We start from the raw sequence: 15,897 nt of genomic DNA on the forward strand, positions 1-15,897 counted from the left end.
CGCATGTGTGAGGCACTGGGTTCGATGCTCAACACCACCAAAAAATAAATAAAGATACTGTATGTTCATCTACAACTAAAAAAAAAAAAAATTAAAAACAAGAACTGCTACAATAATTTTTAAAATGGAACCATTTACATTATTGTATTTTATGCAAGTTAATATATGTCTATACAGGGTTTAAAATGGCCTAGGCAAAGACAAATATAAGCAGCCAGGATAACACCAAATTCTAAAGTTATAATTTTCTCTTATGTACAATAGACTACTGTTGCATCTAATAGTTTAATCAGATATGGGACTTTGTAGCTTTATATTTTTGCTTTTTTTGTGGGGAATACCAGGGATTGAATTCACCCCAGCCCTATTTTGTATTTTATTTAGAGACAGGGTTTCACAGAGTTGCTTAGTGCCTCACTTTTGCTGAGGCTGGCTTTGAACTCGTGATCCTCCTGCTCAGCCTCCTGAGCTGCTGAGATTACAGGCATGTGCCATCATGCCCAGTTTGTACCTTTTTTTTTTTTTTCTTCCCTAAAATTCATGTATTTGAAGAGGTTTAAAAAAAAAAGGTCTTTAAAAAATGTTCCAGTTTCATCCCCTGTAGATTCCATACTTAGTCTGCTGAGTCCATCGGTCCATAGATTATTGACAGCACTAAAAATTCTTTCCATCCCCACAGTAGACGCTGGAATTGAAAAAGAATTCTGAGCCCATTTTAGCATATTTGGGTCAATAGGCTCTTTGCTGAAAAATATTTCTGTGTGTCAAGAAATGTTATTCTCTCAAGGCAAAGGAACAAGATACTGTGTTCTCATAAAGCAAATTTGGAGGAACATCTTCCCCTTCTATGGATAACTTCCAGATTTGAGCTACTTTACCAGAAAGGGCTATGGGGTGTGTTTCCTGAATAGTCAGATGACAAGCACCACACACAACGAGGGTGTTTCTAAAAGCAAGTATTTCACCAAGATTTGTGATCTTCTGGCTTTTGACCTTGTGGATTATGAGTCCCATTTATCCCTTGGAATGCCTACTTGGAACTATGAAAATGATTTACAATCCATATGTAGGGGCTTCACTTTTACCCTGTAATTTTTACTTCATATATGTAGTTAGAGCCCCTTTTCAATCCTCATGTATGTTTTTGCTTTCTGCCTTTTTTGTAGATGTGTTACCTGTTTCATTAATATTTGATGAAATAAGCTCTTAGGTTTTAGGTATCATTTCTCTAGGTTCAATGTTTAGCTTTGACAAATGTATACTAGAGGATCAGTTTTCTGATTTTCTCAATCTGATTCTCCTATCTTCCTCCTCTTTTCCTAGGCACTTGAGCTGAATGTTTAGTTCATCTTACTTGCTTAATTATAAAAGAGTTTAAAACTCAGAAATTTTCCTGTTGATACAGTTTTGGCCTTATCACATAGCTCCACATAGTGTTTTCATTATAGTTTCTAAATAGTCCATAATCTTGGCTCTTATTACCTCTTTTACCTAAGAAATTTCCAAGAATTAGACTTCTAAGTTATCATTATTATCTTCCTCATTGATTTTTCATTCAAAAAATATTTTAGCAGTGCTTCCTCCTTATCAGGAGCCACACCAAATGCATAGGATAGTGGAACAAGTGTAACCAGCACACTTACTGGCCTCATGGGACTTGTCACTTGCTGAGGAAATCATAAATGTAACCACACAATTAATTAAAATTGCAATAAACATGGACAAAGATCTCAGGGTGCCCAAGACTCCTAACTTTACTAGGAGGAAAGTTGCCTATTACATCCAGTGAACTTTTTCTTCATTTTACTTCCCTGCCTCTCTTCCTGAACATGAATGGTTTTAGTATCCGTTTGACTCTAGGCAAGCAAGTAATTTATTTTCTTGTATGTAGTTCTGATGGTTCTTTCCTGAGGCTTCCCATAAACTCTAAAATGTAAAGGACTCTCAATTCATATGAGGTTTGTAGTTTGTGGGTTCTACTTGCAATAAAAGTTTAAAACACGTGTAAGTAAATGCTGTTTTCTTCTGAATCAACAAATCCTATATTTAAGAAAAACCTAAATCTTAAGCGAGTTTTTATCAACATAATATACATGCATTAATTTTAAACATCAGTACTGAAAGGCTCAGTGAAACAACCAGCCCTCCCTGCTCTCTGCACACCCGCTCAGCTCCCCGGAGGCAGCCACTTCCAGTTATTTAGCGGTTTCTTCTGGTAGTTTGTGCCACAAAAATGTACATCCCTCCCATGTGCATTTGCTACAAATTCTTGAGCCATGCGCTCTGGACAGTATCTGGTGACTTCTTCATAGGATTTATAGATGCTGGTTTAGTTCTCCAAGCCACCTTCCTTCATTCTTTAAAAACAATCTCCATCACTGTGGTTAAAACTCTAGTTAACTCATTTTGTTAAAGGAATATTCAGTGTCTTAATGATTAGGAATGAGTGAGTATGTTTCACTGTGTACTCAAGTAATAAATTATGAATAACATGTCCTTTCTTAAATATTTTCATTTCCCTGGATATTCTAGTTTCCTTTTAAAAAAATCATCTTACCATATCTCCCATCTACTTACTAGACATATACACAAACATGCAATCTTAAAAATATTTTACTTATTTTTATTTTATTTGTTATTTATCTTCCCCTCCCCCCAAATGTGCTCTCATATCAGGTTTTCAAGAGAAAACCTGAGGGTGTCTTCTCCAGGGCTGCTGCAATGGGGACCAGTTGCTCCTAAGGCCTGCTGCTCATCCAGCATCCCAGAACCTCTTCACCACTCTTGGACTGAGTCCTGTGTCTCCTGTATCCCATGTCTTCCTTTTCCTGGTTTACGCCTTCATCTCACTAGAGGAAATTCTTGGGCAGCTTTCATACACTTCATGGCAAATATTCAAGTCTGAGTTTTTTGGTGGGTATTCTAGCAACCTATATAGTGCTCCTTGAGAAATCATTGCTGCCCTGAATCTCATTGGTAGGCACTGACTTGAGCAGATAAGTGAGGCTAACCAGATCTAGGCCTTCTGAATGCATCTGTGGGATGGTGGGAGGAGGACACACAGAAGACAGGCCTGCTTCCTCTGAGGTGCTATGGGTATGGGTACTGGGGAGGCTGGTAGGTAGCTGAACACGACAGTCATCCAGCTGGGACCAGAGAACCAGTGGTGTGGATGCTGGAAGCCTGTGTGTGTCAGCTGCATTTGTGTGAGCACAGAATCAAGGTTTGTCTGACTATTGGATGAATATGGATGATGCCAAATAAGTCAGTGGGGTTCTAGATTCCATTAATAAAATAAATAAATAAGTAAAAGACCTTCTGAACAAGGGAGGTGAGAGGCCTGCTGAACTTCACCGGGAGCAGTTCACACTAGGTTTGTGGTTCTGCTTTGGGTATATGTTGTTCATTTGGCAAACTTTTTATCCAGATTGTTCATGTTAAATGCTGCCTCCTTTCACAGTTCTCCTTGACACTTTCCTTGCCCAAATTCATTTATTATTTGCTGAGTCTTTAGTCTCTATTTACTCACTTCCATGTTGTTGTTGTTTTTTTTTTTTTAAATGTCTCACTTCTCTGTTGAGTCAAGTTTCCTAACAATTCTTGGACAAGCCACTCAATCCTTGTGATTATGAACCTGAACCAGAAGCGATCGTCTTGGCTCCCTCTTTGTCTCAGAGCTGTGTAAAGCTCAGATGAGTTGTATATTATATGCTTTAGAAACAGCAAATGGGGTGGTGTTATTTCCTGTCCATTTTTTACTATAATGAATAACAGCCTCAAATTAACAAGCCAGTTAGGCAGCCGTTTTTCCTAGCATCTGTGCCGTGTCCCCACCCTGATGTGTCCTGAATTTCTCAGTGGGAGGAAAAAAGCTTGCTTCTCAAACTCTAATTTCTTTAGTACTTGAAAGGCAGCTTATTCTGCCTTTCCTCTGTGAAGTCCATAGGCTTTCTGCATCATGTGCAGTGGGCTATCCCATGGCTACACTCTCTGTGGCTCCAGCTGCTGAGGATGGAGGAATTGGGCAGGGCCTGCTCAGAACAGCCTTGGGCTCCCTGATACACCAGTCCTAGCCTAGGAGCTGCACTGCTTCCCCTGGTGCTGGGCAGTCACAGTTCTACTTCTCTCTGCTGCATTATGAGGCTTTTGAACACTGGCCTACTTCAGTCTGATGGTCATGGTGGGTGTATTGGTTCAGGTCGTTGTACCAAGTTTGGCCAAGGATGCACCAAGCCTGGGGTCTGCTTCATTTACACTCCTGTGTTTATCAATTGACCTCCAATTCCAGAAGCTCTGGGTCCTGGCAGATAGACTTGAGGGATCTCCCAGGAACAGCTATGCTTTGCCAAAGCCAGCCCTCCCCAAGTAGCCCTGCCCCAGCACTAGACTCTCAGCATAGGCTGCTTTCCTCAAAGCCTTTGTATTTGAAGAGGCTTGTTGCCATTTCCTGGCACTGGCCCTTGACTTGGGCCACTCAGGAACCACAAGGGGAGACCTTAGCACCAAATCTTGAATACCAGGAGTTTATGTCTCTACTCCTTTCCAAAAAGCACTAGCTTTATAGAGCAGAGGTCTTAGTCACTGCCGCAGTCTGGCTGGGCACAAAATAACCGAGCCACCACAAAAGCCTTGTAGATTCAAACAGCAACTCTTTATTCCCTAACTCTCACCGACACTCTCCACACACTACCTGGGAAAATACACTCCCTCCACCGGGCTCTGCGGACCAATACTCTCAGAACCCTGCGAGAACTCAAAAGGAGCGGGTGCCTGAGGCAGCAGGATATGCCCTAATCCTGGAGCCACCCTGTTCCCAGCAGGATCCACCCTAAACCCTAATCCCTGAGCAGGGTCACCTTTCAACCCAAAATGCCATGCGTCATTCCTACTTGGCTATAGCTTTCAGCAAGTCACCAAGGAGATTGCTTCCCTAATCTTTGGCTGTGGGTAACTGCTCATCTTGTGTTGCATAATGAGGTCACCCCTTAGATGACTGCTTATAGAAAAGAAGTTTGTCTTCTTTTGATCAAATCACCATGCCCAGTGTAAATATGACAGAGGCAGATGCTGGGGACTGTGGAGGAGACAGCCTGAATTGGAGCACTGCCCTGGCTGTGTTCTTGTGGCTTGTGCATGGAGTCATGTGCAAGTTCAGTTCATGGGGCTTTGTGCTGTTTGAGATGTGGAGGGAGAGTACATAGCTGTGAAATAACTCTTCTGGTAAACTTGAGCAGTTTGCTTCACTCTCTGAGCCCCTTTCTGGTGCAGGGTCTATCTTGTAGAGCAGTGGACTAGGTGGATTTAGAAGGTATCTTTCAAGTGTGAGATTCTGGGAAGACAGGAAGACTGTGGCTGTGAGAGTTTCTACCTCTGTGTGAAATGTCCTTTTAATCTTTAGCTGTGCCCAGGTTTGGCACCTGACAGCCATACTCTTTAGGATGTGTCCTTTTTGTTCTTTGTGACAGCTGTCCTCTCCCTTCAGTTTCTTCTGGCTTCTTTTCTCTCTCTCATCCTCTATAATTTCTTCTCATTTCCAGCTTTTGAATCGAAAAGACAAGACTACCTTTGAGAAATTGGACTATCTGATGTCTAAAGAAGATAATTACAAGCGGACACGGGAATATATCCGAAGCCTAAAGATGGTGCCCAGTATTCCCTATCTAGGTAGGAGTCTGAATTGGCTTATTATTATTTTTTTAAGAAACATGCTCAGTGCCAAATAAGATATTTTTATAGTTTCTAGTTGAAAAATTTCCAGGAAATAGCAGGGAGCATGGATAAAGAGGCAATTGGTTGGCTCCTTGGGTTGGAACAGGCTATTGATACTTCCAGGGATGGGAACCTTGATGAGGGGAGAAAAGAGGGACTTTCTGCTTTTTTATATGTGTGATCTTTGAACCCCAGGCTCCTAGGCTGCAGCCCAGACATCTACAGTGATGGTAGTAGAACTCCTACTGGTTCATCCACGTTGCTCCCAAACTTGAGAGCAAACCCTCTGTTCTGGTTCTCTGTTCTTAATTAGCATATTTCTTAAGAGTTGTACAAACAAATTTATAGCAACAATTATTTATTTTTCTGATTAGAAAATAATACATGTTTACTATAAGGAATTAGGAAGAGAAGAAAGTTAATATTCTTTAACTCACCTAGAGAGACTTTGCTCCTTTTCTAATCATTCCTTTGGGCATTTACAAAATCAGTAGGGTTATTATCTACATTTCAATACTTTGGCTTAGCCTCATTAGATGGATTTGTCAAACTTGAATCTACTGCTGGTATTAACCATGTAAGTTATTTCTACATTTTCCATGAATACCTTATTGCAAAAACTTGCTATATACAGTTATGATTATTACTTTGTAATAAATTCCCAGAAGTGTGATTACTAGGTCAAAACTTATGCAAAAATTTATGCCTTTGGGGGCTGGGGCTATAGTTCAGCAGTATGGTGCTTGCTTAGCACTTGTGAGGCCCTGGGTTTGATCCTTAGCACCACATACAAATGAATAAATAGAATAAAGGTATTTTAAAAAAAAGGCATGCCTCTTCGAAATGCTCTCCAGACAGCTTGTATCAGTTTAAACTTTTTTGGGGGGGTGGGGGGGAACTGGGGATTAAACTCAGGGGCACGCAACCACTGAACCACATCCCCAATCCTACTTTGTATTTTATTTAGAGCCAGAGTCTCACTGAGTTGCTCAGTACCTTACTGTTGCTGAGGCTGGCTTTGAACTCCTGATCCTCCTGCCTCATCCTCCCTAGCTACTGGGATTATAGGCGTGCGCCACCGCGCCCAGCTACACTTTTATTAGAAGAGGGTGAAATTGCTTTTCTCCCACATGTACAAATACTGTATGTTTTCTTTTAGTTATAAATGGACACAATGTCTTTATTTACTTATTTTTATGTGGTGCTAAGAATTGAACCTAGTGCCTTACACATGCTAGGCAAGCACTCTACCACTGAGCCACAATCTTAGCCTCTCCTTCTTTTTTTTTTTTTAATCTTTGCCAATTTGATAGGCAAAAAAATGCTTCTGCTAGTTTGGGCTTCAGTTTTGTGCTAATTTTTGAAATATTTTGGTTTTATGATATAAAATAGCTTTTAATAATAAGGAAAAACTAAGATTTCATAGAAGTGACTCCTAATATTTGTAGGGATGTAGTACAATTTTTCTTTAATCTTTGGCATATCTCTTCCATAAGCATTCTTTATTTACATTTTCTAATTCTTTTAAATCCAACTTGGAAATTTTGTTTTTTAATAAGAGATTGTCTATTTGATTCCAGCTTTCAAAATTATTAGCATAGGGTTTTTACCCATTTAATTATTTTACCATAATGCACTATATAGTATATTTTTTATAAATTTGAACTTCTTGGCATATATGATTATATATATGTGTGTGTGTGTGTGTGTGTGTGTGTGTTCATGTTCCTAATAGTTTAGATTTTTGTTTTCTCTTTCTTTGTAAAAATTTGTTTTGCCAGAGGTTTATCCATTGTTCTTTCCAAAGAATTAGATTTTGGATGTGTTTATCAGTCACACTGCCTTTCTGCTTTTTAGTTTACCATGTTTTTTTCTATGAAGTGCTTTTTCTCTCCACATTTTAGCACCTTTGAAATTAGGATGTACCTTTCAATTAATGATAAAGCATTTTAACATTGTCTAATTGGCAGCAATTTTTTGAGTGATACATAAAAAAGATAGAATCACACATGATTCTTGAGTAATGGAAACAGTTAAGGTTATAAATTATCCTCCAAGTGCTGCTTTTGCTACATAGTACATGTTTTAATACAAATGTTCTATAATTGTAGTTTAAATTTATGTTCTAGTATTACTTGGTGATTTTTTTAAATTTTCAAGGGCTTGTATTTTTCCCTAACAGACTTATTAAAATATAATTAATATATAATCCATTTAAAGAGTGCAATTTAGCAGTTTTTAGTATATCCACAGAGTTGTACAACCATTACCACCATCAATTTTAAAGCATTTTTATGAACCCCAAAAGAAATTTTTTATCATTAGTAGACACTGATTTTCCTCTCTCTAGCCACCCCCCCACCCCCAAACTTAGCCCTAAGTTACCACTAATCTACTTTCTGTCTTCATAGATTTTCCTGTTATGAAAATTTTATATAAACTGAATCATAGAAATTATCTGAAATAAATGAATTTCTTCTCTTATCATCATGTTTTAAAAATTCATGTTGGAGTATGAAGTATGATCAGTACTTCATTCCTTCTTATTGCCAAATAATATTACATTGTATAGATACAGTACATTTTGTTTACTCATTCATTTGATGGACATGCGAGTTGTTTTAACTTTTGGGGTATTATGATAACATTTCTTTGAATGACTGGGTTTTTTAAAAAAATTGGTCTTTCATCTTTTTAGAATATGACCTATGTGATTTCTAGGTTTTTAAAAAATATTTGAGATTTTTCTTGTGGGTTAATACATGATCAGTATTCATGGGTTCTGGGAAAGAAGGTATAATCTTTCAAAATTCTCTTAAGTTGCCTTATAATATTCAAATTATAAATTTTTGAAAAGTTGGTTTATCAAGAACAGAAATATAAGTCAGAGTCCCCTTGTGTTTCTAGTAGTTTCTGCCATATGTGTTTATTATATAAACATTTATAATAGTTGTAAGTTCATTGCAAAGTGTCCCATACAAAACAATCTTGGTTCCATTTTTTTACTTGCTTTTGCTTCTTTGATATTAGTTGGGTCACACTTAATTTATATCTTATTTTTATTGCATTTATGTTATAAATCTTTGTCTATATTTTAGATTTTAATTTTAAGCTGCCCTGTTCTAGGTGTGATCAAATAACATTTAGTTGGACCCAATATGAGAGACCTTGTTTATTGGTAGGGCCATGTAAGTCTTTCACATTTGTTTAGTCTTATGTCATGTAATTGAAATGAATTTCATTTTGTGTTTTCTCACTCTCTTGTTGTACCCTTCTCCCAGTTTGCAGTAAACTGTAGTGTCTTTCTACTTGATGGCTGGCAAATCCCCTCTTGGGTTCACAGTGGAGGAAATGTTAATGTGCATAGTTCCAAGTCCATTTCCACTTTGCCCGAGGCTCTCAGTTGAGGGATGGGATTGATGGAACAAGGGTGAGGGCAGCCTAGTACCATGTGTGGCTCAACTAGTGGATGAAGTCCAGCATGGTTAGGATGGCCTCTGTAACAGGGGTGATCAGGAGATCTGCTGTTTATTGCCTACCTCTCTGTGTGCATCACCTCCCTGAATGCTCACAATAGCCCAGGCACTGAGAGGTGCCTAGGGTCGCATTACTGGAAAGTTCAGAGCCAGGAAGGGGCCTAGCAGTGCTGGCTATGAGCCTGGGCACTCGACACTGCCCTCTCCCGACTTCTCACCTCCACTGTTCAGGTCAGTATTTTCCTACCCTTCCCTTGCAGTTGTCACCTACATGTCCTCTGTCATATGTGACTATAATGACACTGGCACTATAGGAAATGGATGAATTGCCGCCATTCTTTCTTGTTGTTGGATCACCAATCAGGCTCTCTTAGGCTTTCAGTGTCATTGGCTAGCCTGAGCTGGCCTTTGGGCCCCTTGCCACTTAGAGCGTCTGAACAGAGGCAGCATCCTTGCCCTCCATCACCTCATTTCACCTGCCTTGTTCCTGGCAGGCGCTTCCTATTGGCTCCTGGAGGCATCCTTTCTCCTGCACGGCCTTCCTGTTCTGGCATTGAGAGTGCAGTGAACTGCCCTGCTCCTGTCCCCGGTCTTGTGATGATCATTCCTCACAGTGCAGCAGAATGACCCTGATATATATAGGTCAGAGGGAGGAACAGGAGGCACCTGGACTCCAGCGGCTTTCTATTCTCAGGACAGCGCATGAGGGTTTACCTTGGGAGCTCCACAATTTGAAAAGTAAACATGAAGCAAGGTCTCATTCTGAGGCTCAGTGGGGCCACTGTCCTGAGGGCAGCTGGGGTCTTCACTTGCTCATCTGAATGCCATGGACAGACCCTGCCCAAACCTAGGTTGTGGTTTCTTTCAATACTGGATTCCTCTTGAAAACCCAACCTTCATGGGGATGGATTTGTTTATCTAAAAAGTGATGGTTACATAATTCCTGGAAGGTACAATATAGGAAAAAATGTCTGCAACCATTTGTTTTTCCCTGGCAAATCCTCACTGTAGGTCTTTCCTCGGGGAGGGAGGGAGCTGCTCTGGGAGGAGCGTAGGCTCCTCTCTGATGTTTCCAGCTGCTCTGTTGCTTCCACTGCCTGAGACCTTGCTCCCGCCTCAGTGGCTATTTGCCTCTAATAGCAAATGTGGGTTTTATTTTTGTGATGATTCTCTTAACTCTCTGTGGAAGGTTCTGTGCTAACTGGGTTTCCATGACTCTTTACTCTTGTGTCATCCACGAGAGATGCCCTCACGTAATATCAGCCACTGTTGCCAACCTGCGTGGGCATGTAGTCCAACCTTTAGTGAACTTTAGAGCCAGTTGGCTGCACTTTGGTGTCCTGGGTTCCTTGTGAAACATAATTTAAAAAACACAGAGGGGAAAATTTATTACATTTAAGAAATAAGACTTTCTTTGAATCATCTAGTTTCTTCCAAATTACTTCAGAGTGCGAAAATAGTATTGGGAGATACAGTCAATATTTTGCAGCTAATTTTGTGTGATAGCAACTTCCATAAACACCCAATTCTGATGAAATGATAACAAAAGCAGACAGAGGTTTGAAGAATGACTACACCACCTATTTCTAAATAGCTGCATTGATTTAGGGGGTGTTTGGTTTTCACTACTTATTACTCCTTCCAGGAAATAACTAAATAAAATTAGGAATGTGATGGATTTGAAATGCTTTAGAGCTGATTTAAAAGTATTGTAGCAGTGTGGAAAATTGTGATCTCTCAAGAAACAAAAAATCAGGCAACATGACAATTTTGAATAATAAGAGAAAACTTAGACATTCTTGGTAAACCTATCCAGACCTCTAATATGTGAAGGAAATTTTGAGATCCTAAGTTATTTCTTCAAATAAACAAACCCTTCATTTTTTTTAAAGTAAGCCTCTATTTTCAAATATAAATTCTGAAGTTTAAAACAAAGGCAAGTTGTTGGTGAGTGTAAAACACTCTGGGCTAATCAGCCAGACACCTCAAAGAGTTTTCAAAAAGAAGAAACAGGAAGGATGTGTCTGTACTTTGTGTACAACCAGAGATATGAAAAATTGTGCTCTATATGTATAATATGAGTAATGCATCCTGTTGTCATATATTACAAATTAAAATTTAAAAAAAGAAAGAATAGTGAATTCAGGATGTTTCATGCTGATAATACATTTTTGGTCAGACCTGTGGACTCTGAAAGCAGCATGACAAGTCCATCATTCAGATCCTACTGGGTATAGTTGTGATATTACAGAGGACCTAATCCCATCAAACCACCCGTATTAAACAGCATTTGCATATTATACAATAAATTTCCATTTGATTGAAATCATTCATAATTAGGAATTATTTACTCTAGATAGAGAACCTTCAAATAATTGGGAACAGATAATAACTGAGCTATTTCACCAGCCTGATTGTGCCCCATACTCTAATTATATTTGTACTATATTATAATGAAGTGATCTAATTAAATATTCTATAAACTGACAAAAAATAAAGTGCTGCACTGGATGGCAGAAAAAAAAAGAAGTGGCGTTTGATCAAAAGAAAGTGTGTGCTCTGATGCCCCAGAGACCCCCAGAATAGCGGGCAGCATGTGGTAGGTCCCACCACAAAGTGGGTGTGCCCTGCCACTGGGGTTCAGCAGGGACTTATGTGGATCAATCACATGCCACCTCTGCCCTTGCAAAGCTCCCCATCCAGCCTTGAGCACTAGCCATGAGGAAGAAACTGGAAATGAGTTGAACACTCTAAAGGGAACGGCAAAGGAGCAAAGAAAAGGGCACCCTTCCTGGTCTGGGTTACTAGGAAGGGGTTTCTGGAGGGAAGTGGAGCTCTAAAGGTTGTATACCCTGGGTTCAGAGGTGAGGAGCTAAAATCCCCCTCAAAGACAACACCTTGCCCTGAAGTAGGAAAAACATATTAGGAAAACTGTCTGGAGAGCCAAGAATGAAGAGGAGGGGGAGGAGGAGGAGGGTGTCACAAGAAGTGGCCAGAGTGGAAGGGAGGGGCCAGATTGCTGAGGGCCTGGACACTGGGAGTGGGCAGCTCTGGCTCTGACCTGACCCACCAACCGAGAGCAGTAGGGAACTGTGAAAGAATTTTACATAAGGGTACAGCTGGGCTGGATTTGCGTTTAGCATGCATCGTCTTGGCTGCAGTGCAGAAAGTGGTTTCTAGGAGGGGTGGCTAGAGGAGGGATAGTTAGGGGATCATGGATAGGCCTGTGATGAATCACTGTAGTTCAGAAAAAGTGAGGGCCCAGGGAAAGGCCTTTACAAATTGTTCATTTTAGAGCAAAGCTTTGGAAAGACCTAAGACAATTTTTGGTGAGCACAGCCCTTATACCTGATGGAGACACTGAGCACGTCCCTGCCCATGGCCTTTGAGGATCACCATGTGCATTAAGCCTTGGACACCCTTAAAGTAGAGGGGAGAGAGCAAGCGCAGCAGGGATGGAGCAGGCAGGCCCAGCCTGCAGAGTTGCTGATGACTGAGACATGCTGTTGCCTCTTTGCTGTGGCAACCACCCCCAGACCAAATCCAACAGCGCCCACATCAGGGTTAGCAATAGTGTCATCTGGCTGGCCCCAAGTGGGCCAGCATTTAGGGTAGTCCTTTCCTTTTTCCAAAACTAAAATACTTCCACGTGCAGGAAATCTGGCCTTTTCTCAGTTCCCCACCCCAAGCGTTTCCAAGGACTCCCAGGAGCACTCATTTGTTCCACAGCGCCTTTTGGTTGTGGCTCCTTGCCTCTGCTCACTGCCTGGCCTCACTCCTCTGACCCCTCCCACTGGTCGGCTCTCCCTTCCCAGCCAGGCTCTCTGACTGACCTGGTAAAGAGCCAGGTTTCTTCCTCAGCTGGGGCAGCAAGGTGGAGGGATGGATATGGAGACCGCAGGGCCACAAAGAAACATCTAAGCTTGGACTCTGATATGTCTGTCTGCAGAGCAATGGCCAGGCCCTTTTCTCCTCTCTTCCTGATGGCCATGTGCTGCAAATAGCTGAAATCCTACCCTCCCTCCCTGGCCCAGGACAGCCTTTGATCAGGGTTCCCCTTCCCTCAGTGGCGATATTCAACCTTTTCTCAACCCTAGTGAGCAGAGAAGAGCTTCCCTCTGCCCCAGGCTCAAACTTGTTTCTTAGTCAATAGAATGATCTAAAAAATGTCCTATCCCCAATCAAAATGCAGGAAACATTTCCATTATTTTATAGAGTGGTTAATTGCATATTGTTCCAAATCTCTCCCTTCCCTAAGGGAAAAGATCATTTTTACTTTTGCAATCTCAAGATTTGTTACCTTAAAATCCACATTTCTCTGAGGCTTCATAATCTTCCTCAGTCCTTACAGAAACTAGCTAGATTATTTAAAATCCTCATTTTATGAATGAAAAAACCTTAACCTATGACTTACCCAACATCATAGGCCAGGTAGATACCAGTTAACTTGAGACTTCATGCCCATGGCTGGATTCCACCCAGCCTTAACTAGTGCATCCTCCAGTCAACATCTGATTCCATAGAGATGTTGGAGGAAAACAGGAAGGTCAGGAAAGGAGCCCTGGGGCCGGCTGGCTTCCTGCATGCCTTGCTGGCCAAAGCTGGAATGTCTTGTCCATTTCTGTCTTCTGGGGCCAGGGAAAGACCTACTTCACCCTTTTTCTGGTTTGGGTTTTGTCTGACACCCCAATAGGAGGTAAGAGTATAAACCCATTGTGTGCAAGAGAAAGTGTGGTTCTGTAGCAAGAGCCTGTGTTCTCACCAGGACACCTGTTCTTCTCTGGCTTCCTTAACTCTTTGGATCTCTGGTTAGAAACTAACTACTAATAATTACAACAACTCATGTTTATTCTTTCACACTTTATGTGCATTATCTCATGTAATCCTCCCCACACTCCTTCCTCTGAAGGAAGCACTATTTTTAACTTAGGTCATAGCAGTGAAGTATAAATAAGAGTAGGATTAAAGTGACTCATTTTGGAGATGAAATTATAAAAGAAATGTCCTTTTTATGTTGAGTACTTGCTCTTTCTTACTGTCTTGGGTCATTCATCCTGGGGGAATCCAGCTATGATGTGCTTGGCAATGCCATGGAGAGACCCATGTGGCAGGGATTGAGGGCTGCCAACAACCATGGAGGGAGTTTGGAAGACGGTCCTACCTTAAAGTTGAGCCTTCAGATAAAACCAAGGCCCCAGGTAGCAGCTTGACTGAGCTTCATGGGCAGCCTTGAGCTAGAGACACTACCTAAAATATGCCCAAGTTCCTGATCCATAGAACCTACAAGATAATGAATGCTCATTGCAACCTGCCAAGGTTTGGGGCATTTGTTGCATAGCAACACATACATAACTAGGATGTTACATGACCTTATCACTACCCCACATTGGCTATTCCTTGTTGCCCAGTCTGTTGCCCAATCTTGTACTACACTCCACATGCAGGAGACTGACCCTAGGGGAGCAGGAAGTTCTAGGCCTCTCCCAAAAGTTAATTTTGAGGGAGGAAAATGCAATAGGTGGAGAAGGTGGCTGCCAGTTTGGGAAATGACAAGTTTTCACAGCTTTGTAAGGAAGAAGGTGCGTGGGGAGACTAGTCGGGGACTGGAAGTTTCCTCACAGAAAGGATGTGATTGCTGACGAAGTGTACGCTGGACTCTGGACTGCCGTGTGTGCAGGCCAGCAGAGGCCCTGGATGCCTGTCTGGGGGAAATTAAGGCGTTTTCGTTCCTTACAGTCACCCAGAAGAAATGTGCCCGTGAATGGCATTGGTCTCCCACACATTCTTTTTAAGACTTTTAAAAATTACAAAAGTAACACATTACTTGCTGTAAAGATCATTCACACTAAAAAGAAGTCTATAAAGTGAAAAGTGAAAATCACATTCTTCCTCTTTTCCTGCCCAGAGGCACCACTGCTAGCAGCTGGTGCGTGGGCCCTTCCAGACGTGCCAGTTCACAGCAGCTGTGCCGGGGAGGGTGCATAAGGTACTGCACTTTCTATCCAGAGTTGGAATGAATGTCTGATAGATAGTGTTTTGTTCCTTACTTTTTTTTTCCCCACTTAAAATGTCAGATCCTGCTCAGTGGCAGCCAGTATAGAGCCTCCTCTCATTCTTTTCAGTGGCTCCTTGGCACCTGCAGGTGTGTGGGTGTGTCCTGGTCTGGCAAGTCATACCCCTCTGATTATCATTGAGGTGGTTTCTGCTTTTTCCCACTTATAGATAGCACAGTGGGGAATATCCTTCTACCTGTCTGTATATTTACCGGTCTGAAACATGGAACGCTAGATGTGGAACCACTAGGGCAAATACTGTCGCAGCCTTTTGGTAGCCACCGCTCGGATGCGCTCTAAAAAGGCTGCCGTTGTTCTTCCACCCTCTCCACGGGCATGCCTGCTTTCTCACTCTTCCTAAGCTGAAATGACAGGTGAAGATGGCATCTTTTTAAATACACACTTCTCTGTCAATTCTCTTGGGTTAGGCAGCCAGGCTTCAGGTCTTCTACACTAATCAGCTGTCCTCTGCTTCCTCAATATCTGGCCCTGATTCTGGTTCCCTACATAGCCCTGCACTGCCCTGATCCAAGAGGAAGGGCTGCCTGGCTTTGGGTTCCTGTGGAGAGGAGGCCGACCTAAATCTAGGCCCAGCACACTTGCCTAGGTCTGGTCAGCAATTCCTGGCTTCAAAGTGACTGTGAGCTTCTTCTAATCCT

General features: G+C 41.5%; 1 protein-coding gene across 12 annotated transcripts in view; it reads left to right on the forward strand.

The window, feature by feature from the left end:
- Ralgps1 (Ral GEF with PH domain and SH3 binding motif 1) overlaps positions 1-15,897 on the forward strand; it is a 244,625-nt gene that overhangs the window by 108,968 nt on the left and 119,760 nt on the right. For all 12 annotated transcript variants that reach the window (XM_071600970.1, XM_071600974.1, XM_071600975.1 and 9 more), the window contains one exon: positions 5,538-5,664. In XM_071600970.1, coding sequence (XP_071457071.1) covers positions 5,538-5,664 — 127 coding nt within the window. The remainder of the gene's footprint in view (positions 1-5,537; positions 5,665-15,897) is intronic.

The sequence above is a fragment of the Marmota flaviventris genome, chromosome 13 (genome assembly GCF_047511675.1).
Source record: "Marmota flaviventris isolate mMarFla1 chromosome 13, mMarFla1.hap1, whole genome shotgun sequence".
Taxonomy (NCBI): domain Eukaryota; kingdom Metazoa; phylum Chordata; class Mammalia; order Rodentia; family Sciuridae; genus Marmota; species Marmota flaviventris.